This window comes from Mytilus trossulus, chromosome 7 (genome assembly GCF_036588685.1).
Source record: "Mytilus trossulus isolate FHL-02 chromosome 7, PNRI_Mtr1.1.1.hap1, whole genome shotgun sequence".
NCBI classification, from domain to species: Eukaryota; Metazoa; Mollusca; class Bivalvia; order Mytilida; family Mytilidae; genus Mytilus; species Mytilus trossulus.
The window spans coordinates 60,635,528-60,660,293 of NC_086379.1; the positions used below are offsets into that span (position 1 = coordinate 60,635,528).

At 30.5% G+C, this 24,766-nt stretch overlaps 1 protein-coding gene across 4 annotated transcripts in view; it reads left to right on the forward strand.

The window, feature by feature from the left end:
- The first annotated feature begins 4,559 nt into the window (after positions 1-4,559).
- LOC134725459 (uncharacterized) overlaps positions 4,560-24,766 on the forward strand; it is a 62,138-nt gene continuing 41,931 nt past the window's right edge. For all 4 annotated transcript variants that reach the window (XM_063589282.1, XM_063589285.1, XM_063589284.1 and 1 more), the window contains exons 1-2: positions 4,560-4,731; positions 6,744-7,088. In XM_063589282.1, the coding sequence (XP_063445352.1) occupies positions 6,863-7,088 (226 nt within the window). In that variant the 5' untranslated portion in view covers positions 4,560-4,731; positions 6,744-6,862. The remainder of the gene's footprint in view (positions 4,732-6,743; positions 7,089-24,766) is intronic.

Below are 24,766 nucleotides of genomic sequence, written 5' to 3' on the forward strand. Positions count from 1 at the left end.
TGAAAAGTGAGATTTTTTACCGGCCAAGTAATAAAGCAAAGCGTAGCATATATATTTAATGTCACAATGACATCACAAAAAGAAAGTGACAATAAAGATTCTGGACTGCACGGTTGACGAATTGTTAGAATTAAGATATATATTTTGTTTGGTCTCATTGAAATACAAAACCAATTTGTGGAATCAAAAACCAGAATCCAAGCACAATCCATGAAATAAAACTGCGTAAAGATACGAGATATGTTACATTCAGACAGAGACATAGCTTCAGACAAACTAGGATTGACGTATATAAAAAATAATGAAAATGTGTAATTAACGTTGTTTAAGACGAGCTGCCATCAAAACATTAGGTTCTACGGAATAAAAGACTATCCTCTATTGCATAGTGTCCTCATTTTTGTCATAAAATTATTTTCAAACAATACGCCTCGATTTACTTATAGCAAATATTTATTTCATATCGAAGTTCCAGCCGCTGGTGTTTTAGATGACGACTTGCTTTAAATATTGTGTGCTGCGTTCAAATTTCAAAGGCTAATCCTCCCTAAAATTTATTATTTGGCTTCTCATGGTGATGTTTTTTTTTACAGCTTTACCTTTCGTGCGCACTCAAAATTCAAATAGAAACTATGGCATATATTATATACTTGTGTTTTAAAGGCACTTGTCTCTAAATTGTTTTTTAAGACAAGTTTCTGTGCAGCGTTCATGTATTACTTAGCCTTGGTGAATATACCAAGGACATCTATGAGTACCATGAATACCAAAATTACTTAATTAAGTTTATAGAGTTTTTGTATTTGCATTACAACAGAAGACCATCTGTTCCACCTAAGAGAAGTTCCTATGTGAATAACAGTACAATGATATCTGTTCACTTTTGGAACAAGCATTCCATATCCTTTATTCCTCGAGGAACAAATACTTTAATATCTGTTCTATAGAGGAAATAATATTTGGGAATAATTTTTTTTATGAATTTGGAACTAATATCATAAAGGAACTTCTATATTTCATAGCAATATCGTAACAGTACGATTATACTCCCCTGTGAGGCCTGTACTCATGGTACTATAAAGGAAGAAGAAGTGCTTAGATTTCGTAGAAAATTTTGGGCTTGAACATCATTTTACAGCAATTTATGTATTCATCTTACTTTCATAGGACTATACAAAAATACCGTTATATCAAAAGATTGCTTCAAAATATATAAGTCAGTCTGTGATACGAGTCCCAGATATATATCTTACATGTATATATCTGGTGATAATATTCAGGGCACTATTGTTTAATTTGCCCCTGTATTAAATCGGAAAAAACTAATAAATTATCCTGATAAAAATTTCATTATAAAACTGATTAATAGCCAGATGTTGTCACAACTATTGATTTGATTTAACATATTTCGTTTTGAATAAAGTGAAAAACCAATTTTTCGTGACAAGTTTCGACGTTTTCATTACCTGTTAAATTTATTACATGGATGTATGCATGTTGTCGGTTTTTTTCAAATCGTTTACATTGCCTATATAGAAAGATTTTAATCCTCATTTTTATTCAAGATATATGTGTATATGCATTATCATGATATTTGTATACTCTTAAAATTGGGTCACAGCAATAGAAAGCTTCAAGTGTGTATATTCTACCTATATGTAGCCTTCATGTGCTGAATAGACTCTAGAGAACATTAGTTTTATAAGATCTTATAAATGTATAATGACATTTTGAAGTTCAGATCACTCCGACTTCGAGGTTTAATGTTATTTCTTTTGCTTATTTATTGACAGTGCTTATCTCACCCTAAAAAGATAAAAATTAATTTGTCCAGGTCAAATTGTCGTTTTGCTTCAACTCAAGAGGTTATGTGTTTGTGTGCAATACCTTCTGCGTAAATATGCCAAGTTGCATTCATACGACTGCAGTGATACATCATATTTCCATCCTTGTCTTTTTCAGTAAAAGAGATGCAATAGAATTTCCTGCGTTCCAAAAGTTAACATGATATTTGCTGTTGTTTAATACCTATCATAGGTACACAAACATTGTTATTCTTCTTAAATGTGTTATTTGAAATAACGGTTTTCTGCCTATGCAATGTGTTGTTTGTATATTAATTTATTGTTTTGGGGTTGTCGAGACGGGTTGCGTCTCGCCGCTGACATTTAAAACATACAGGACCAGTGAATACAATGATCAATCCATCAAAATAAAGGCGATTTCAGCAAAATTTCGTTAAACTAAATTTTAGACAAGCAAAATAGCCTGTTCCATTTTCTTTCTCATTTTTACGACAAATTCAAATAACACTTGGTGTAATAATTAACTTTTATATCATAGCAAAAACTATAAAAAGGATTTAATAAACAACATGTACGAACTATATTGGATTACTGTTCGATTTCGTAAGGCATCGATTGGAAAATCATTTGGAAGACTAAATAAGCAAGGTATGATATGTGAGCAACTTTTGTGCCATTTGGTCTCCTGTGAAGAGATGTCTCGATGGCATCCATACCACGTCTTCTTATTTTATATTTATCAACACAACTCGAGTCTCGCTATAATCATGATAATATAAGGAAGGCAATGTCTGTGATCTAGTCCAATGTAAGTGGCTACATTAAACACATATTTTTCGACATGCAATTTCAAACAAATATTCAAGTTCAATAGACATGCACAGCTGTCTTTCCAAAACATTCATTTAAAAAAAAAACTATATAGGTCGAACGTAACACCCCTAAAAAAGGAAAATGTAACTAGGTTATGTTTGTAAAAGTTGTAAAAAATAAACACACACTAAAAGACATCAGAAAAAATTACACACAAGGCGTATCTCCATGTGAGTAACTACTAAGTATTTCAAGTAATGAGTAGTTTCAAAGTTTTGACCATTTTGGAAAGTAAGTATGATAATAAAATTATAATTTGTATTCAATTTTTAATTCTGTCTATAGAAAAAAAATCATGTTTTTATTTCCAGTATAAATCAAAAAGTTGCCTTCCCGATTTTTTTGTTGTAAGACTCATCTTCGCATTTTTCATGAAAAGGCACTATTTTATGTATAAAATATAAAATTAGATATTAATAAGTATTCCATATTTAACTGTTTCGCCGTTGAGCTGTTCAAAAAATAAATTATTTCTTTTTTGGGCTGCCGTGATCGGCAAAAAAAAAAGTTAAATAAAGGAAGGGATGGGCCGCTTTATGGTAAACACTTAGATTTGGGACTTCCCTTTTTGAATTTTCCTCGGAGTTCAGTATTTTTGTGTTTACTTTTTAGAAGCAAAACTGACCAATCTTACCAAAATCTGAACAAGCTGATTTTTCACATGATGCCGATGCCGTTTTCTAGCGATAAATGCAAAAATATCAAAAAATGATATTACATACAATTTTGTTTTCCACATTTCTTTCAAAATATTTATGGCATACTCAGTCGAGAAGTAAATTGTTTAAAACATTTTTGGCATACAAAGCCAAGAAGTAAACTAGAAGTAAAAACCCTGCGGTTGAACTCTTGAGAACCACTTCATCGGACTAGTCTTAAAAATTATATAAGGGGGCTTCATGACCTCAACACATTTAAAATGTTGCCTAGAATGTTATACGACTTATACCAACACAATTTTGACTGAACAGTGTATTTCTGTCAGTTGAAAGGCAAATATGAAAACATAATTAAATCTGTCGAATAAACATTTTATTTATCAAAAATAAACGCGATGGCTTACCTGGTTTAAAGATTTGACTAAATTAAAAAATATCCAACGCATTTAAATAATAGTACACAATTTATAACATATCACAATAGCAAATATCCATTCGTATGTAAATAGCCAAGATTATAGACGAATTAATCTCAGTTATGAACGTAGTCTACCTCATAAATGTGTCCTAAATATTTTAGCGGTAAAGTGTTTGTGTTGCCTACGGCTCATATCAAAGTCCAAATACACATCAAGAAAATCCACACACAGTCATGCTTGTCACGGACATTCATTAAATTTCCACTCGAGTTTCATTTCTTTCTCCATTATTTGGCAACTTAATACGTCCGTCTCTGGCGTTATTGAATGTGAAAACAGATTATGGGGAAGCCGACATGTTGAACAGATGTGTATTCAGGCATTGAGTAGTCGATTGCATACACGTGATAAAATCTAAATAGAACACGTTTCTAGATCCCCATTCTATAAAAAGCCGTTTGAAAGTAGGTAAATAAGGTCGCGATAAGGATAGATACGGTACGGTTAGTTTTCTATGAGCCAGTCATTCATTCTGCAGACATTTAAATCGAATAATTATACTCTATTATTGAACCGGGATTAAAAATACCGTAAGAAGATAATAAATTTTAAAAGAAAAAAAATGTATTTGCGCTAGTTCGCCTGATTTTACCTCGCAATTTTTTCACCACTCCCTGTATCCGTAATAATGACAGTTATGTTTGTTTACTTGGGAACCGAGAAACGATTTTCAGCAGGACATGAAAGATAAGTATGTCCACAGGGTTTTAAAATTCAGCCAATGAAATTTGTGTTTGCTCGGCTCTGGATAGACAACCACACACTAACAATATCTCAATGTGTCTTGTTCAACAAACCGCGGCGAACGACGATGATAAAATCAGTATCGCGGAGGAATAGCGCCGTTAAATGTTGGAATATTTTACATTATGAGATTTTTACATATTTTGTTTTTCCTTAATAAATAAATTGAAGGTAAGACTTTCATTTTACGTACAATATCCCCCTTTTAATGAAACACGTGTCGTCATCAAAACAGGCGCAATACCTGGTAAAATACATAAGCAAAAGTTCTACTTAAATCTGTCCTGTAATTTCAAAATAATTTTAAACAATTTCAAAACATTTTTATACACTATGACACAAAATGACAACCACAAGGAAGGAACGAAAACAACATTTTTCGACTCTCTACGGGTTTATTTTATAAATACAAGAATAAAGTTGTATAAAATTTACAAAAACATAACATTCCAGAAAATACAATTGTATTTATCTATGTTTTTCTATGAGGAAACTTGTATACAGAAATATTTCTCCTGTACATTTGATAACAAGAGAACAATTGACATTTAATTTTGATGTCTTTCCCCAGCATCGTTGTCTCCATCATTTTGGGGTGTTTCGTCTCCTCTATATGTTTTTTCGTAACATTTATTTTGGTCATATTGCTATTCAAAATCTTCGTTTTATAACTACTTTATTTACCAATTGGCATTTCTTTTTCATTTTAATTTTATAAATAATTTGACGCGTGTTTCTTCATCTTTGATACTTTTGAAAATGTGACTTGTCCTATAAACAATTTATATGATGAAATATTCTGTAAAATTCAGTCACACGTAAGCCTGGTGTGTTGCATTGAAAAATAAATGTAAACTGTTTTATTAATTATTTCCCTCTGAGGACAATAAAATCCTTTATACATCCGTCGATAAATCTTACACCTTCAAAATTGATAATTTTCCTATTTTCCTATAAAAGGTGTGTGTGGCTAGTGGAAATCCCTAAATCATATGTTTTCCAAACCGTTTCTGTTTTATTTTTTTCCTGAAAATTCCTATCTCTGTACTAAATTAAACCCTTTTCTGTTTCCTTTATAATTCCCGATCTTAATACCACATACAATTAAGTTTCTGCATTTATAAAAAAAAAAGTAATTTTTATAACTAGAATTGTGTTCATTAGTATTCGTGTTTATAACTAGACCAGAGTATTTTTATGTCATTTAATACATATTTTGTTGAAAAATTACAATTTATTCAATAATTCACAATACAAAAAGGTTGTTACGAAGACAATTTTTAGTTGCGTCCCATATTTTACCGGGACCGACTTAATCGTTTCTTAAATTAAATTACAAATTGTTAACTCTGTTTTTACCATAAACATCCAACGACAAAGGCAAACAGAATTCGTATACAAACAATTTTAAATTTTGAAATAAACACATGATAAAACTATAATTTCCACCAAATCAATAAAGCTTATGTGTAAGTATTGGGTGGAAATTAGTTCACAATTTATTTATAGAAATGATTATGAACTTGTTTATAGCACTTGCACAGTTTGGTTTTATCTGTTCTAAATGCTTCAATGACTTCGACCTAATGATAACTTTTACACCAAGATGGCAGAAATATCAGTACTTATACGTTGGTGAACACAAGAGAATGTACACACATGATGCATGAATTTTGAGCAAAGATGATTATATAAACAGCAATAAGATAAACGAGTTTTCAAGGGCAAACGTAGGCAAACCCATTGAAGCAACATAGTTTTTATACACTACTTGTAAAAAAATCTACATTGTTTTTGTACACTTAAGTCACTAGATAATGAATGAAGTGTTTTTGTCTGTTTTAAGTTAACTATTCAGAGACATAATGTGTAAGAGACTTCACTTTGAATGGAGTTCCAATTCCAGGATAACAAATCTACGTTGTTTTTGTACATTCAAGTCACGAGATAATGAATGAATTGTTTTTCTCTGTTTTAAATAAACTATTTAGAGATATGGCGAGTAAGAGATTGCTTTTCTCTGTTTTAAGGTAACCATTTAGAGATATAATGTGAAAGAGACTATTTTTCTCTGTTTTAAGGTATCTGTTTAGAGATTTAAAGTGTAAGAGGGTGTTTTTCTCTGTTTTAAGGTAACTATTTAGAGATATTATGTGTAAGAGACTGTTTTTCTCTGTTTTAAGGTAACTAACTATTCAGTGATATAATGTGTAAGAGACTTTACTTGGAATGGAGTTCCAATTCCAGGATAACAAAGGATATCAATGTTGTGTATTATTAGTGATTATGCAAAACAATAACGATGGATGCACCGTTAGATTTCCGATTAGATAGAAATAGAATTCTACCAAATGGATTACCCTCTGGATCTTTTGGTAATTATGAATCTGCCTTTGCTGAAGGCAGTCGAGTTTCAGCACTTAACAGAAGTGCCTCTGGATCAATCCCGGACCTGGCACGTATTGGAACACCAGCATCGCTAAGCCAGTTTCCCAGTCGATATTTTCACCATTCTGTAGGAGCTCAGGGTAAGTGAAATTACAATCATGTTTCCTCTAATATCTGTTTGACATGTCTAATTGTAAATCCAATATAACACAAATACATGAAGTTTCCGCTCATCAAAATAATGACAAGAGTTGTTTTTGAGGAATCCGACGCTGTACAGCTGTTTGAAAGAGGCTATGAAATAATGAATGTTTTTCTTTTGTTCAGAATATATTCCTGTTCATAATTAGAAAATTCGAGTACATTATAAAGATTTACAACCTTTTTTCTGTTATGTGTATATTAACATATGTACAGAGCTATATTTTTGTTATGTGTACACTAACACACATACAGAATTATTTAAAAGAATGTAATAATCTAAAAACAGTAGATAAACGAATGGGTTTCTCACTGTATTTCAGTTTACACTGAGTAAATAGTTTTGAAAATTCATTGTCATTTTTTTGACATTTTTGTTAATATACGTTGATGCGCAAAAGTTGTCTTATTTATTGTATGTAGTTTTGCTAGTGTACAACTGATTTTACTGAAAATTTATAGATACACCAACCTTTGTGATAAAAAAACAAAACTAAAAAAACCACGTGTAATTTCACGTTGATTGTTTTCAAATACAATGCTATCATTTATCTGACTTTATAATATACTCCCAAGGAACATCAAAAACTGTATCCTGCTACTAAAACATTTGAAAGTTGATTTATGTTCCCCTGTTTTGAACATTTATCTTTTAGAGCGTTCTTAAACAATGGTTTCATTTATCTAGTTTTATATTTCTAAGGAACATCAAAAACTTTATCCTGCTATTGTCTTGTATGAATATCCTGCCTTTTATTTAAAACATTGGAAAGTTGATTTTTCACAGAGTAAATATATTTACTTTTCAGCTTTCACGTTTATCTTTTTTGTGTGTGAAAAAATAATTGATTTTATTTATCTCGTTTTATATTTCTAAGGAACATCAAAACTTTATCCTGCTACTAAGATCATTTGAAAGTTGATTTTTCTCAGAGTAAAAATATTTTCTTTCTGGCTTTAAGGAAGAAAATTGGCTAATTTTTATTAGTGGATTTTTGTGTTGATAATAAAATATAGCATTAATGATAAACTTCCTGGTCGATCTATCATTTCACATGTTAATATGGTCTGTATTTCTAGAAACATTCTTTTAATGTATGGCAGCAAAAGAACGAATCGCGGTCATAAAAAAAAATGAATAAATTAAAGATTTTTATTTTTATACATTTGATTTTAAATGTATGTTTACTTGTTCTTGTTATGTGCGATATAACCATTTTTTTTTTTAATTTTAAACTACGTTGGTTCAATAAGAATATGTGGAAATAATTGGTTTGTGCCTTAAAAAGGCCCATTGGACATGTTGGATATGTTTTGAAATTTTTGAAATAATTTTACCAAAAAAATGACAGACTATTTAATGTGGTTTGTTTCGGATATTGTCGTGACTGTTTCTCTTGCTTGTGAATAAACTAAAATTATCATGTTGATAATGTGTTTATAAATATACCGTATTTATACATTTCTTTTAAATATGTCTTCATTCTTCATGTTCTTCATGATTTTTTTTTTAAAGTTTATCAAATGATTGCTTTATGCATATTTGATGTATTATATTCAATTTTTAAATATTACTTTTTATACAATATAATATTAAAACCTTTGAAAGAAATGAAATCTATTCCAGTTTTTTTAATTGCAAACTATGTATCATACATTTGACAATAGCTATAGTCTACTAGCATATACAATCTAGACTAAATATATATATATGATTTCGATCGTGTATATACCAAATTATATATGAACATTATTTTACGCATGGGAATTTCATATATTTCTTCAAAATCCTCCGCATTTCAACATGTTCCCGGATCTTACCAAAAAAATATGAATTTCAGGACTTCTGCCAACATTGCATCATATTTCTGAACATTTGAGTTTTAAATGAAGTTGTAAATTATTTTAGATGGGCCAAACGTCATTTTATAGATTTTTTTTCACTTTCAATATTTATCTAAAAAATTATACTAGGAAGGAAATTCGAAACGTGGCTTTTAAAGTCTATACAAATACAATAATGTGTGGTGTTCCAGACTCAAATTAAGTCCTTCTGGTTATGAGTATTCTAAACCGTCAAATTTATAAGGCATGCAAACTTTGCAATATTTTGTCAAAATGTATCGACAACAATGAGGCGCCGAATAACGTCTAGATTTTATGGACAAATGAGGGGGGGGGGGGGGGGGAATGCTAAAAAATCTCTTACTCTGCAATATTGAAGCTCCGCTGGCTATAGCTTACATCAACTAAAACCGCGTTAGCTGTTTGAATCAAACAAATGCAAGAGAAAAGGTCATAATTGCCTTGCTCAGTTTTGAAAAAGAACGGTGTATTTTGTGGCATTTTTTATAGTGTCAACTTTATTAAACTTATAACTTACACTACACGATTGTGCATTCACTGACAGTGCTAGGATCCAATAAACAAATAACCTGATGGTATTCACCAAAGGCTAAAATATTTATAGTCATGTGTATAACTGAAAAAAACTTCTCGTCTATCATTGAAGCATTTTATGTAAATCCTTTTTAATGCAAAACTGTTAAATGATCCATACATTAGTACTTAAAGAGAAAAAATGGGTGCGCCAGAGAACTTGTTATTGACATTACCATGTAGATGGGTTTTTTCCTTAATTTACCAGATTCTTCTTGGTATCACTTGTCCTTTCCAGATCATTATCACTTCCCTCTTATATGACTTTTGAAATTTGTTACTAGCGTGGAGAGTGACCAGATACAAATATACGAAAAGATTTTAAATGTGTATTCTGTCATTCATCGTTATTATTTTGATTAGAATATAAGCTCCTGACATCATAAACGGTTTTTGGCAATAAATCTTATCTGTTATTATTACATATACTATTATACAAATGATATATTTATGCCATGCATATTGAAGTTACATTTTTAAAATATTTTAGAAATCTGTAAATGTCAGTTGAAGTAATTCATGGATTTTGTGTTTAATCTGTCCAACAAATTTGTCTCAGAAATTTTCTTAGGTTTAGCCGGTTTTTTTAAATTCAATTATTTGTTGTACATTTAGATATTATTCCCCAAGCAACAAAAAAAAGGAAAGAAGAAAAATAACTAGACTATATTAAAAAGAAAAAAAATAATTGTTGTGTGATTTTTAAACGGAGAATAAATTCTGTAAGGGAAAAATGTGACTTCTTGAATTGGTTAAGCTTTATGAAAAGATGATACAAGCATAACGGTAATCATGATTAATTTGACGGCTTTTAAATAAATCAGTTTGCGTAATTTTTTCAGCTAAACGATAATTATTTGTTATGTCCCGGATCTAGCAGTTTAATGTGTTATAACTGTACCGGAGCAAAAACACTAACGCATATATGTCATAGTGTGATAAATGACCAGTCAGTTTTGTAAATATTTAACCTTTCTTGTGCGTTGATTAATTTTTGTTTTATATTATATGTGTTGCAGAAACCCAGCAAATTAAAGGGAAATGCGCAGAAAATACACAAAATTCAAAACTTGGATTATTTATTTTTAGCATGCATCAACCATTGTCAACACTCTTCGTTCTATTTTCTATTACGATATTAACAATTGAAAAATGAATAATAAAAATGTTCGCTGGAACCTGTACTTTGATATATATCGGCAGAGGCGATAATACTCAATTAGAGGACTGCACTGTATTGGAAGAAGAAGAGGCGAAACTGATCACCACAAACACACACACCGCATCGTGATTTGCACACCAATTATATTCAGTGCAAAAATTGTGAAATAGAGAAAATGTAAGCAAAGGCATGCAGTGAATTTTGTCACATGAACAAATTATATTTAAAACAACAAGATATAAATGCATTACTCCAGACATTTATAAACTTTAGTTTTTCTGTGAAAAAAAAGGCCGGAGTCGTTAACCTCTCTACTTTGTATACATATACCTAAATTGGCAACTTCCTTTTCACTAGAACATTCCAAGTCATTCGATGTATTGCACTTAGAAAATAATGATTATAAAAAGAAAAACGGAAACGCTTTATCCTCAATTTATTTTTATTTTCCCTTTTATTTCATTTTACATTCCCCTAAATATTCTGAATACTATATGAATATACATTCATGCTAACATAAGACATCTCTAGGCCATTACAGAAAAATGTTCATAAATTGTTAATATTAGAATCTTTACATAAGTTTTTTTTAATATATTTTATTTATTGATTTTTCATTGGGATATATTTATGACAGTGCAAACTGATAACGACACATTAAATCAGTTATATAAATTCTAGCTCTTACATATAGGGTCATAATTAGCCGGAATAAAAATGAAGTATTTACATCAATGAGTGAACGACACATCTCAATTATATAGTATAATTATTTATTTTATACTTGGGGATATACAGTCGCAAGTGCTGTTTTCATTTGCATTTATGTAATACAATTTGCCCGTTTTAGATCTCGCAGTTTGTTAAAATATATATCACATTTTGAATAGATTTTACGTTAATACATGTCCGTGTAAGAATACTGTTATACAATAGAGAAGACATTTTATTGATCTAATATATTGGATTATTTTTTAAATTATCGCAACTTAGTATCGCAAGTGTCTTGAAAGTAATTACAACACAATGTAATGCTGCGAATGAGAAACTAATCATTTCCTTTTAAGAATGTGTTAAGAATGTGTTTATTTCAATTAAAAGTAAATGTTGTTGAAGTCGAATATCTGTTAATCGGAAACACAGCGAAAAATATATTTAAGGCTTAAAAGTTTGAAGGAAAAAATCAAGGTGCCTGCCCAGTTTGACAGTACTGAAAATAGTCTGAGTTATCATTCATAGATTGGTTCTCTAGACCTGTAAAACATATATACTTTAAATCGCTGGAATTTCCTCTTCAGTGGAATAGACGGAGTGTAAGCTGCAGTTGTCATTTAAGTAGACTTGCTACATGTCCCTTCCTAATGTTTTTTCTTCTTTTTTTCAATTTTGCCCCTTTAATAGTTTTACTGCTATAACTAGGAGATTACAATTATACTGACATCTGCAAGGGCAATCAGTAGGCTAGCACTTATCAGTAAACATATAAATTAGTAAGAGAAAAATAATAGAAAGGGAATTGTAGCAAGTCTATCATTTAAGGTATATACAGATATCCATTTTTGTAAAAAATATACCAGTTGTTACGGATATCACCTGAGTACTTGATATCTACCTCGGTTTTAAGTAGGGTTTGTTGTTCAATCTTAGGTTTTTGTTGTGTTTTGTATATTGTAATACTGTTTTTCATGGCGTTGTCAGTATGTTTTTGACTTATGAGTAAGAACATCTCTTAGTATCTATTCTGAAAAAGTGTTGCCAATTGTTTTGTCTTGTAATGTGATTTTATCTGAATCTCTTGCCATATATATGTAAAAGGAAAAGCAGTTATAGAATATCTCTTTAGTGTCTATTCAGAAAAAGTTAGCCATTTTTTTAGTCTTTTAATGTATGATTGTATCTGGATCTCTTACCATATATGTATATGTAAAAGGAAAACCATTAAAAATCAAACTTTTAACGTCAACCAATTAACAAATAACAATGACAACCATACAACACGAATACGGACCGAAGGTCAACAAGAAACATACTACCTGATTTAAAGTAGGCCGTTTAAAATATGACATGGTACTGACTCAAATGAAACTCTCATTTTACCTGCTCTCTTTGAAACAGTACAGAAATAATTAAGAAGAAGCGAAGTGTATAATTAATATAATATTAATATATTAGCTAGAATATGGCATATGAAATACACCTGTCCATATTTAGAGTTATGATATGTAGTAAATATAATAGATATAACTGTACTGTAATTTTTAAAAGATAATAATTTGTATTGCTCTGTGGACCAACAGACACTGCCAACTGACAACAGACAAGTCCACATTGTTGTTTTACAAGAAATCACCAAGTTCAACTGTAATATTTGTCGTCGGATATAACCGGAACCATGCATCGATCAATCTAAACGGATGTGAATATCTTTTACAAATTACTATAGTAAAAGGCCATCTGGATGTTTTAAATCGTTGCTTGAATTTTATATGAGAATCTTATCCCTCAAGTACCCACCCCTGCGATAAAGAACATTTCTGTTTTTGACTTTACTGAGGAATGAAATCTGTGTTATCAAGGTCATAGCGATGTATGTTAGCGTCTCTTTTCTAGTTCGTGATTATTGATTAGTTCAAGGTCATTCCAAAGCAAACCGTTTATTGTTATATCATTCTAAGATTTTATTCTTATGTTTTTTATGATTTTCATCGTAGAAGTAATTGCAGGAATTTGGGAGTCAAACACAAACTTTATACTGAATAGTTAGTGCATTATAATTGCGTTATGTTTTGAATTTTAAGGACGTTTACAACCATGACGTCCTCACATATCACACAAGTCAAGCATGCTGTGATACTAGTATTAAACCTTTTTTTCTGTTTACATACTTTCAGTACTAATATAGCAATCTGACCGATAGGAAATGGCATTATGATACATTATAATACATCTTCGGTCCTTAAAGACATATGGTTTCTATAAATAGAAAAACGACAAGTTCTAAATAAATGATATATTTGATAGACAATTAATATGTATTTATTTCTCGTATTGTTGATGAAAAAACTGTAAAACAATGCTGTCTCTGTTGCATAATACAGAAATTTGAAATTAATTCAATAAAATTCTTAAAATTAAGTAAAAACTCAAGTTCTACACTGGGATCCCCTTAATAAGTCTGGTTTATGACAAATTATCTCTGTCTAGCACCTTAATGTGGAATAAAAGAACTTGACAAATACAAAAAATATATATACCAAAAGGACGAATTGATTAAAAACTGAAGGAAATAATTGAGGAAGTATAGGCCTAATTTCCACTGAATGTGTTTCACTCGCTAGATCAAAAGCTAAAACTTGTCAAATCCCACTTGTATTCGAGTATTAAAGAGTTTAGATGATACGCTCAAAACATGTTTAGACATTTTTTCATTTTCTATAGAATTTAATTTTATTCAGCACTATATTGTGGTTCAAGGTATTTTGATACAAAATTGCAACACGTTTTTTGTTAAATATTTATTTCGATTGACGTCTCTAACCAAAATGATCAATGGCATCCGTTAGACAATATTTTGATATATAGCTTCACTTCCAACATAATTTTGGTTATGTTAGGAATGTTATTTTAAAAATATTTGTTTCCGAAATTTTCAAAATGTGCCGAAACCTATCTAAATTGTCATTTCAGTCCTGTCAGGGGGGGTATTTGAAAAATTTCAAAGTACACACCGAATTTAAGTAAAAATTGTAAATTTATGAAAAATATCCCAATATGAAATAAATGCCTTACCTCTTATTGGAGTTAGGTTAATGTTCACAACCTCCGTCAAACGTGGCATTTGATGCTATATACGAAAACGACCTATATTAAAGGGGTTTAACACGGACCTCTTAACTTTAAAGTAAACCTACTAAGCAATCAATAGTCGACTGACACATGCAGAGTCAAGTAAAAGTTTGAATAGATAAAAAATAATTTATTTTACAATGATTTATTTAAATTTGAAATGCAATCTATCCAAACCATATTGTAGCATGACCCTGGGAGCGATTTGCACCATTAGCATCGTTGATTCCTACGCGTAAAATATACACAAAATATCCTGCTATTTATTCATGTATTCTCATTTTATGAATTGAAGTACCCATTTTTGTGAAAACCAATCGAGTATTTGAAAGATTATGTTAAAAGGACGCCCAGATTAGCGATCGACTGAAATATTTTCTTGTTTCATTTTATGTAAAATATGGCGAGATAAACAGTGACAAGACCATAAAGTACGGTAAAAATAATTTCCGTTTTGCAGCATTCTAACAAAATCAACAGTTCCAATTTTTTTGCACCAAATGCGCATTTCGGCAGTTAATATTTCTTCAGTGATGCTCGAGGCCAACATGATATTTTGAAAGTCCAAACACCAAATAAAAACGCTGATGAGATGTTAAAAAAACTAAAAAAAGACCAAAAACAGAACATTAATGATTTACAGCATAATCAAGACCTTTTATATCATGTTACACAATTCTCGATGACACAAATCTTTATTTTAAACGAATAATGATTTTTTTTTCGTTGTCGAGCTTCTCCATATACGCATGTGTGAAATTGTTTTTCGGTAGTCGAGTTTCTCCATTTATGTGTGTGATTGTTTTTTCGTTGTCGAGTTTCATCATATTTTAATGAGCGAGTTTTTTCGTTGTGGAGTCTGTATATTTGTTACGAGGGTTATGCGTTGTCGAGATTCTGTGTATTTGTGTACAAGTGGTTTTCGTTGTCGAGATTCTATGTATTTGTGTATGAGGGTTTTTCGTTGTCGAGTTTGTGTGTATTTGTATATATATACGAGTGTTTCTCGTTGTCCAGTTTCTATGTATTTGTGTATGGGGGTTTTCCGTTGTCGATATTCTGGGTCGTTGTATACGAGTGCTTTTTGTTGCCCAGTTACTGCGTATTATTTTTTAGGCAGTTTTAAATGAAACAGGATATGATATGATATTTCCATATGACTATTCCATAACATGACTTAGCAGGCAGTTTAAGAACACATTCGATAACCCAAATAAAAGTTTTTATTCTGTCGTTGCTATTATTTTGTTAGTAATATGAAGTGATCATTGTTGGGACCTTATTGCGTTAATGTAGTAAACAGAAACTGTTTATGACAGGTTCACAAATTCATATAACTGTTATTTATTTTGGACGATTTATTTCCATATAAAATAAATCTAGCAGAATGATTGGCACTTAAAAATCAAATTTTATGAAGAAGAAAAAAATTGTGTGTCAATTGCGCATTATCAGACATGCATTATGTCGCTATTGTCAAGTTAAATGAAAACACAATGATCACATTGAGCGTTAGGTTCAATAAATACTGCATGAAATCTGATAATTAGAAGATTAGTGATGATTTGAGCAGACGACATTGATACATTCTATACGGAGACATCTGATACTTATTGTTCACACTTTATTTGACGCAATTTTGGTTATATAAGACATATGTGGTGGTTGTATGGTACGGGTTTTTTTAATTGGGATTTATTGAATATTCTACCAAGCATATCTATAACTGTGGAAACGTTGTTGTTGTCTGTTTGTCTGTTGGTGCTTATCTCCACCCTCTGATACTGTTGCAATAATCATAGAGATCACTTTTTATTAGTGGAAGGACTGCAGGAGCACGACCAGACGACAAATACAAAACAATGTATACGTCATTTTTTAGTCCACCAGCAGAGGCATCGACCCAGTGGTAGTAATAAAATTAACGGTACCAATTTTCTTGCACCAGATGCGCATTTCCACAGTACATATCTTCTAATTTTGTGTTTGAAATTAGAAATCAATTCAATTAAAAAGAAGGAAAATAGAACTTCAAGTATTTTTTTAAACAATGTAAGCATTAAAAAAAATCCTTTCAAAGATTTTTTTTTAATCCAAATTCCGCCGTGGGTTAAAATTGTCATTCTTTACCATAGCAGATGTAACAACTGACGTCAGACGGCAGCTATAAAATAAGTTATTAAAACTCCAAGTTACTTGATAATAGTTTTTATTTGTACAATCTTCATAACCTACCTTCACATGCTATTTTCCATATTCAGTACAAAAATCATTACACTTGATCTTATTTCAAGTCTAATCCTTCATCAAGAATAAGACGAATATATAAAGCGCAAAACACAACAGCACCTCTATACGGGATGTCGGTAATCTCTTCTTTAGATCTTTATTGTAAGATCACAAGTACTTTCTTCACATGAAAACACAGCAAATATAACAACTATTGGTGGCTATTCACATGGTTAAAGTTATGGAAGACATAAATTCACCTTACAATAGATGTGTAGAAATTGCCTTCTCCAATATATTACCTTGTATCATTCTGTACCAGTCCGGGTCGATGAAAAAAAAACGCCATGTTGAATACTAGCAAATTATATATTGTTAACTCAACAATTATATTCATAAATGTAAATAATTTATCAATGCGGATGTCATTGAAAAACAATAAAGTTTACACTGAGGACAATTTATTGGATCAAGGTTTAATTGACCATGTAAATAAAATCGATGAATAACTGACCTCTCAGTCGATGATATACTTAGCAGAAGAGACTGAAATGAGTAGCATGACATATTGGATTTCTGACTGCTTATTCTCTTCATGAAAGACAATTACATATATACAAATGAATATCATGAATTCAGTGATTTACAGGTTAAAAAGTTTAACTATAAATCGTAAGAAAAATTATAAAATGCAATATTCTCATGTTCAGAATACAGAAGAAGTAAGGAGAATTTGTTCTCAAAATGAACGATGTCATAAAATATATGGAAAATACCCCGCGTCTCCTCATTAACTGTTATATACATATTTTTTTATAAAGAAATACATTAACGAACTAGTCATCGTTATTAGCAACAAACTATAATTTCTTGAGGACATGCAGTAGTCCAGCATTTTAATACTTTCTTAGAAATCGTTTGAATTTTTGTGGGAGGAGAGATAATTAAATGATTTATTGCTCTAGCTATGCAGTTGGAATTTGTGGTTAACGTGTTCTGATATCCTAGTATATATACATAAAGTGGCATTTCTAAACAGAAACAACGCAAAAGAAGTATGCAATGTGTTGCTTGGACATTTTTCTTACGACTGGTAAGAAAAATGCTCAAGCAACACATTGCATAGTCGACAAACAGTACGTTTTAAAACTGAAAGACACTGTATTGAAGAAGTTTAATTGAATATAAACGTCTTTGATAAAGACAATATATTAAGCAGTCATAAATTCAATATGCCATATTTATCAACAAAAGAGTCTCAATATCGGGGGAAATCGAGATGCTGGTTTAATTTTCTAAAACTAGACACCCAAATTTTACAGTCATCAGTATTATTTTATCTTTATTGACTCTCACGTTAAATTTGCATTAATAATTATTGCTATACATCATATGTATGAAATAAGTTTAAATACGCCCTAGAACGTGTATACATGCAATTAATAACATACTCATTTATTCAAAAAATGTATCGTTCATTTTCACAACATTATAGAGGACATTGGCGTTGGAAACCATTTTCAAAATTTAAATCTGCTTTTCATGTACATGAATATTGTTAAAAGTTGTTTTTTCTCAGTGAAGGCGGATAAAATGAAGACAAATTGAACTAAACATCAAACATATGCTTCATCATTATCTATTTGTGGCTGAAGTATATAATTATACATACCTTGCTCAGACTTCAACAGAATTATCTGCTAGCCCATATGTACTGTGTGTCTACACCAGGGTTTCTTTTGTTTTAAACCAACCTTTTGACTGATAGGATGAAATAAAAAATGCCTTCATATTAAACATGTGAAAATGTCTTATGCTTTATACAAAGGCTTGTCTATTTTCGCTGTCGAACCTAGTTGGATTTTAAAAAAAAATAGTCTCTGACAAAACTGTTATTCATAGCGTATAATCCCTTCTCTAATATTGTCCGCACATTTTGGGCGATTTTTTGTTTTTAGTTAAGTATTTACAGAAAAATCAATGTATACTTATTTCAACCATAAAAAAAACCATGCAAGACAGCATATTCAATATGAAGTAAAATCACTTATTTGAAAGCTTTATTATAACATATTTTTACTAGTTATAAATTTGCCAATAAAGTGATTTCAACTTTGTAAGGCAGTTTATGTTCACCGATACTGAAAAAAAAATGTTAAATTTAAAAATATAATAATAATTATTAAATATTGTTGTACAACTAACCGTTGACCTACTTGGAAGTATGCCAGAACTTAATCTTTATCGTCTGTCAAAAACTGATCAATTGTGATTCCTTAAGATAAATAAAACGTGTAAAAAGGGTTCTTTAACAAACTATTTAAATTTCTACAGTAAAAAGATTTTTCCGTCGGACTATTTGATAAGATCATACAAAAGATACAGGTTTTCACTTCGGAGTTTTTATTAAAAAGGATAATAATTTGATTCACCATAAGGTCAGATGAATTACAAATTGAAAGTAGCAACGAGATGATTATTTATACTTGTTCATCTCGCATGATTACTGGTCATATAATTTTTTATATACATAATTCAAGACATAAATCTTTTTCCTGGGTGTCCAGCTTTATCTCCAAATGATTGGTCTACCCACTACCTTTTATACGTATCCAGAGGCGAGTCCAGCCATTTTAAAAGGGGGTCCCAACCCAGGATAAAGGGGGGGTCCAACTTTATGTCCCCATTCAAATGCATTAATCGCCCTTAAAAGGGGGTTCCAACCTCCGGAACCCTCCCCTGGATCCGCCAATGCGTATCTTTAGATGTAACAAATAAGAATGTGTGATCTCCCATCGTGTTCTCCATATTATCACAGATGAAAATGACTAAAATTAATGTAGGAAAATACGTAAAATATTGAGAAGAAATCTAATATTTAAAATAGATTCTTGAAAGTAGCTTCAGATATCGAACATACATATAAAAATCTTATTTATCTGGAACCGTAGTGAACAAAGATAAAATAAAATTTGTTTAACATATAACATAAATGTTATTGAAGATACACTTTGTTCGGAAGATATTCAGTACTGTTAACAATAAATTAAACCATATAATTTGATAGAACCGCATGATTTTAAGAGTTGGTGGATTTTTTAAATGGGGAAGTATCAAGCAAAACATATAGTAATCGTACATGTAGTACAGTGTTGAATTCATCTATGAACATGTTTACAACTGTATAGCTCAATTGTTACATATTTGTTACATATATATTAAAAGGTACATGTAGTGCAGTGTTAGAAATCTTTGACATAATTCTGTGAACATATTGTACAGCCATGTATCTCAATTATTATATCATTCAAAAAGCTGGTGCAGCATGTTTTTTTAGAAATAACACAGCTCTTCGTTACCTTATGGTCAAATTCTGAGGACAGACAGTAAAAAACATGGTACAACTTCCGTGCATGCGCATTACATGTGTTTCGTGTTTCTTGAATAATCTCCATCAGGTATTCTTGTGCATGATAAATAGTTTAAAAAGCCAAAAATATGTAACGTTTGAGGGCATTATAATTAAAATAGATTTTAAGAACAGACACATAACGTTTATGATGAACTTTTCCCGAAATGTTTATGGTAACATCTGCATAGACTGCATAGATTTGGAAAAAAATAAATAATGATGACAAAAAATTGTAGCATGATATAATGTAAGTTGTTGTCATCTAGCTTTATGTAATATTTTACACTACACAAGGAGCGCTTTCAGCAATTACAAGAAAATGAAAGCGCGAATTACGTGCAAAACCATTCGGTGGATAAAAATTCGTGTAAAGTCTGTATTTATATGTAAAAGTGATGTACAACTGTATAAAATCTGTATATATATAGGTCGTACTTTTGTGGTTAAACGATGTTAATCCAAGTTCCAATATTGTCGTAGACCATGAAAGCAGTGCGGTTAACCAGGCATTCTGCAAAATGTTATTTGAGTATTAAATTATACCTTTTTAACCAAGTTTAAATTTACTTTGTGTTTGATTATAATGCAATTTATTTTACCATTTTTGTATTGTAAGAAATGAAAATGAAAGTCAAATTATATTTGACATACATATAAACTCTTCCCCCTCTCGCGGGACGTCAGTATTTACCAACCTTTATATGAATATAGAATTTTCAGACAGTAACTATATATCTATAATACGCAATTATCATATTGAATGGGAATAGATTATTCAAGGTCAAAGTTCGGGCACCTATATTCTTTACCAGGATACTGGCATTGATTGTTATAAATATTTACATGAGACAGTACAACATTTGTTGTCCTATGCCTGTACACCCTAGCTACAACAATGCATTGTCAATATACAGTATCAAGGGAATTATGTTCTTTTTCATATTTATAAAGAAGGGAATATATTATACAACATGTATATATTTGATTTGGCCCCATTAGATATGTTCAGTATGTCAGTCGTACCGTTGAAAAGTTCGTTTAACGAGTAAAAAACACACGATATATGTATTTGTGTGTATAGAACTAAAGTATTCAAGCATACACTTCTTATACGCGCGTCTTAAATAATTCAGTAATGTGTCTCGTCACTCTATCATAAAAGCACTGCATTTCTTTTTTTTCCTTTTTTTTGAATGGGGGATACTTCGTATTTTTATTATGTTTATTAAAAAAACAATTGTATACATGCTGCATTCTTTCAAGTGGCACTTAACCTTCTCTTTGTTTCCACAGAAACGATAACTTTTGAGTGAGAACCTTGCTTTTGCTTAGTCCTGCTTTATTCTTTATATTGCGCGTTCCGATTTCTTCATTGACTCCTTGTGTTATGTTATTTTAAAATGTTATAATATAACAGTACATCTTTGATAGAGTCTTATCAGTGATGACTTATATACTATACTTAATTTCTGTTTCACTTTGAAGTGGGATGTATACAGCTTAAGTTTTAGAGGATGTTGTTACTATTTTCTCTTGTGTTTGTTATTTTTTCACCTTACTCGTCCTCTTATCGTTTTTATTCAGTTTCCGTCTAACCTACTCTGAAAAATTCCGTCCTCAAGTTATACTACGATCAGTATACATAACTGACCTGACGGAGAGAGTTTAACCCTGTAGTTCAGTCTTGTATTATACCACACTATATGCTTTCCTACATTTCGGGAAATGAGAAAAATGACAAAACCCAAATCATCTAAAATTAATTAAAGTTACCAGTGCGAAGAAAAAATCTGCCACTGGACGTTTTGCAACCAACAATTAATCATGAAGAAGGCATATATATATATATATATATATATAAATAGTTATATAGAATTATCCAGCATACAAGGAAACTTAACATATATTTTGTTGTCGTATAGTTTTAGCAAATATATTTAAACCGTTTAATAAGTTTCATCATATCAGCACTCATATTGGCAAACGCTTATTTCAAGTCATCCTATTTTCTGACTGTATAATTACAGAAAGATAGTCATAAATATTGCCCGAGTGCACTTAATGTAAAACTACTGTGACTGTTTATATATTAAATAAAAATTATACGATATATACAACTAAGCGTAATTAACAATGAAATGTTTATGACCAACATGTATTCTACTGTCAAGTTTTTTGTAAAATTTGTAACGTTTTACCAAGGACGTAGTTATAAATCCTTGGTTTTATGCCTCATGTACAGGGGTACAAATTTCTAAACATCATGATATAAATATAAGTTAAACTGCTATTTTAATTTCCATCTTTACTAAAGTACAATAGTATTGCTTTCTGAAGTAAATTTTGTAAGAGAATTTGTTAGTTTTCGTCAGTTTGGAAAGTCGTCGCAAATAGTTTTTTGAATAAACAAAAACATATTCTTTGGTAAATAATGAACTACTTTTTCTACTTTGAAAGATTTTTTTTTATATTTGGTATATCTATCTACTTTGTACAAAATTAAGTTTGGTAAAATAAAACGTTAATTCATCGAGGTACCATAGTGTTTTTATGAAATATGATGATAAGATTAAGTAATATATAATCAAGTTATTGATATTTAACTCTTTCATTTACACACAATCCCTCAAGTCTTTATTGATTTGACAAATTACCAATGGAAGGACAATGCTGTCTGCCACTCTTTTCAATTTAATAGTATATACTCGTTCTATTTCACTTGTTATAATAAATTCATAAACGTTGTGCGACAAGATTACGCCTCGATATACTCTTGACTCATTTATGCGACTTCGTGTACATGAATATGTAGTATAGAAATTGTAGATATAAAAGCAATCTACAATTTGTAACAATTCAAAGTTAAACATGCAACATAGTCATTATACAAATTATGATAAGTCATACCCACCACACATCAGTGATGATTAATGACTTTGATAATTATCAGAAGCTTAGAGCGTGTCCTCAAGGATGCAAGACTCAGCCAATGCCAAGAATCTTGACAATTTATACAACGGAAAATCTTTATTTTACTGGGGTCTTTTATTTTCAATATCGTTTATTTCGAATAATTAACTCCTAATCACAGAGTATAAGTTCCTTTATTACTTTTTTGTATGCTATTAAAAGACAGAGTGAGAGAGAAGGTTGTCTGTTGTGTATATATACAGATGCTATAACCAAACTGTGTTATTATCTGCTATAATTATTATACAGTATTATGCAATACGAAAATGTGTCAAAATATATACGTGATAAATGAAAAACATTACACTTTCCATATTCCGCTGGTTATGTAAACATTGTCAGTTCACTTACTTCTTGAGATTTTGTGCAGATTCTTATTTATACAACGAGATAGAAATTTCCTAAATCGAAATTAATCCGAAACATTTAAGGGGATCTCAGGAACCTTAAGAACGTGTGCAGATTCTTATTTGTATACAGCGAGTTTAAAATTTCCTAAATCGAAATTAACCCAAATATTTGAGGGGATCTTAGGAACCTTAAGAATTTGTGCAGATTCTCATTTATACAGCGAGTTTGAAATTTCTTAAATCGAAATTAACTCGAAATATCTGAAGGGAAGTTAAAGCTCTTAGGAAACGGTGCTTTATGACTCGGAGTCCTTTACAGCACGTATATTGTCATTGACCTAATAATTAGAATATTTGTCTATTGAACTTTAGATCTTGAAAACAGGCTATGATAGAAACGTTTTGACAAAGGAACAATCCAATTACCGTATTACGAGACGTGAAATAAAGTGACATTAATATTCTCAAACAATCTTTCATCTGACAATTGAGCGGCTTTGACTTTTATTATTTTAATGTATGCATACGCCAATTTTATAATTTATACACAAGATAATTTTTAACAAAAAGACAACAAATTCAATTATTGCATAATGTCATTTGTTTTTATTGTATATTGTTTTTCATTCCTTTGTGAGCTTTCAAAAGTAAATTCTGTTAAAATAAAATACCATTTGTTAATATGTTTTGTATTCTTTTCATTCATTATAAAAAGTATACGAGTTTGTGTAACGTTAAGTTGGACGAGCGTGGTCAAGTTTCGTTGTGTTGGGTAATATTATTTTGTCTATATCACCATCTATAGTAGTTCATATAGCTTATAATATATCTCGATGTTATATTAAAATGCCGGTTGAAGTGTGTATGAACCAATAAATACACAGACCTTATCAATGTATATAATTATGATCAACATGAATAATTAGTTGAGGTGCTTTTAAAATCATTTCATGACTTTAAAAAATATTTTCAACAACTAGTGTTGATATAAAATAATGTATATGTAAATTGTACATTCCTCACATATTACTATTGTGTTTATGACGCAATATGAATATTAATATGTACTTATTATAAACAGTAGATATGTTTCCTTTTGAAAATGAAATGTTTTTGGATGTAGTCATTATGTAAGATATTTTACTTTGATCAGATGCATCATTCATTGTGCGATTAAGGTTCTTACAAGCTTCTTTTATACTGGAGTTA